Genomic DNA, 2,259 nt, shown 5'->3' with positions numbered 1-2,259 from the left:
GCTACTCGGGAGGCTGAGGCAGGAGAATGGCGTAAACCCGGGAGGCGGAGCTTGCAGTGAGCTGAGATCCTGCCACTGCACTCCAGCCTGGGCGACAGAGCCAGACTCTGTCTCAAAAAAAAAAAAAAAAAATCTAAACGCCAAAACAATATCTCAGGTTTTAAAACCAGCTTTTGGAATGTGTTCATCTGCTAAAGTTCATGCATTTGAAAAGAAATCTACATGCCTTTTAAAGTGAGTCATTTTCGTGAAAGCCATCCAGCTCAGAGGAACTATTGATTTTACCATTTTGATGCTTGCCTGGGTGTTTTGCAGAGCTTGGAACAGTGAGCAAAAAGTTGAATCATATAAAACTGTTTGCCACCGTGACAGGTGGGGGTTGGATGGGAACTGGGGGCCAGTGTGGTGAGATGCAAGACAATCGCCATCAGGGCAAATAATACAGTTTCCATCTATCTCTCACAGACAGGTAGAGGAGACAAGTAGCCCTTCTCTAACTTTTCCGAGATTCCCTCGCTCAGGTTTTAGGGTAACGTCTTGCAATTCTTGGATTCCCTTTCCCAAATCAAATAAAGAAAAAGTTACATACACATCTCTGGAGGAAAATGTCTGTATTAAAAGCCAAAAAACCACATAAGTACAAGAAGAAACGCCCACCAGGCCACGTCACTGGATAGATCAACTTGGAAAAGGTTCATAAAGTTCATTTTCAGCGGTAACAATATATTGGCGTTAAATCCTTCCCATGCCCTCCCCCCAATTTTAAATAAATTAAAAAACAACAAATTTCAAATACAACTATGTTCAGATACAAAGAGCTTCTCTTACTACAGCAATAGCAATTTAATGTTTTTGTTTTGTATTTTTTTTTACTAAAACTTTCATTTAAAACAGTTATTAAATATATAAAACAAATACACAGGATTTGGTCATTTTCTGCCATGAATATAGGGCACGTGGGTGCGGGGAGGGAGTTGGGCAGGGGGATGCAATAGAGGGGAAAGGGCCCCATTTCCCTCCTCTCCGTCTTCGGATCTGCGATCCCACCCTCAGTCCAAGGGCTTAAACATCTGCTTTTCGGAACTGGAAGCGCAGCACAAACCTTGCTTTTCAAAGGCGCTGGGGCCTCTCGGCGGCCCCATCTCGGGAAGAGGAACTAACGATAACTACAGCACGAAGCACACCGGCCGAGTCTCCGGCGGGAAAGGCACCCGCGCGCGCGGACACAGGACGGACACAGGGAGGAGCGGAGCGGGTCACTTGGTCGCCACCCCGGAGGTGACGGCCGCGGCGGCGGCGGCAGCGGCGGCGGCGGCGGCGGCCGCGGTGGTCCCTGCGGGTACTGCGGCGGGGGTGGCTGCGGTGGCGCTGGCGGTGGTCCGACGCTGCTCCATACCGTTGGGCAGGAAGCCGGCGATGATGGGCACCGGCCAGATGAGGGCGGCCACGCTCCACACCACGATGACCAGGGTCATGAAGCAGGCCACCAGCGTGGACTCAATGGGCTTACGGTTCAGCCGCCAGCCCGGCTCACCCTGCAGCTCCTCCAGGCTGAAGTCTAGGCAGCAGAAATGCAGCGGCTCGCCCTGCAGCCACAGCGGCCCGGGCGGCTCGGCCGCGGGGTAGGCTGGCAGCGCGGTGGGCGCCCCGGCGGTGGCGGCGGCGCTGGGGGCGGCGGCGGGCCGGAGGCGGCCGGGGCGGCGACCGCGCACCCAGCCGCAGCCCACGCAGAGGCGCAGGTCCTGCTGCGCGCCGCCAGCCGCCAGCCCCAGGTGCTCGATGAGCAGTGGTGGCCCGACGCGGTGGAAGGCGGCGGCGAAGAAAGCGCGGCCGTGCGCGTTGGTGGAGAAGAGCAGCAGGTCGCACTGGAAGCCCCGCGGGCGGCCCCAGCGCACTAGCAGCGAGCTCAGCATCTGCCGCTGCACGCTGATGTTGCACGGTGCCGCCGCCGCCGCCTCCTCCGGGCCAGGGCGCTCGGGGGGCCCGGGGGCCGCCGAGGCCAGCAGCCGCGGGGTGATGGGCTCCTCCGCGGAGGACGCGTTGACTGAAGCATTGGAGGGCATCCCGAGGAGGCCGGGCGCGTCCGCGGCCCCGCCGCGGGCGGGCGGCAGCGGGCAGGCGGCGGCCAGCAGCGCGGCGAGCAGGGGCAGCATGGCCTGCGGCGGGCGCCTACGCGCGCGAGGCGGGTGGCGGTTGCATGGCGAGCGGGCGACGGGCCGGCGAGCTCACGGTGGGACCGCGGGAGCCGGCGGCCGGGCG

General features: G+C 59.5%; 1 protein-coding gene across 1 annotated transcript in view; it reads right to left on the bottom strand.

Moving 5' to 3' along the window:
- Window positions 1–594: 594 nt before the first annotated feature.
- TMEM158 (transmembrane protein 158) overlaps window positions 595–2,259 on the bottom strand; it is a 2,289-nt gene continuing 624 nt past the window's right edge. Inside the window, exon 2 of the mRNA XM_026454864.1 lies at window positions 595–2,259. Coding sequence (XP_026310649.1) covers window positions 1,257–2,153 — 897 coding nt within the window. The 5' untranslated portion in view covers window positions 2,154–2,259 and the 3' untranslated portion in view covers window positions 595–1,256.

This window comes from Piliocolobus tephrosceles, chromosome 2 (assembly GCF_002776525.5).
Source record: "Piliocolobus tephrosceles isolate RC106 chromosome 2, ASM277652v3, whole genome shotgun sequence".
Taxonomy (NCBI): Eukaryota; Metazoa; Chordata; class Mammalia; order Primates; family Cercopithecidae; genus Piliocolobus; species Piliocolobus tephrosceles.
Note: the sequence above shows the minus strand (reverse complement) of the source record. Positions and strands in the feature narration are given on the sequence as shown.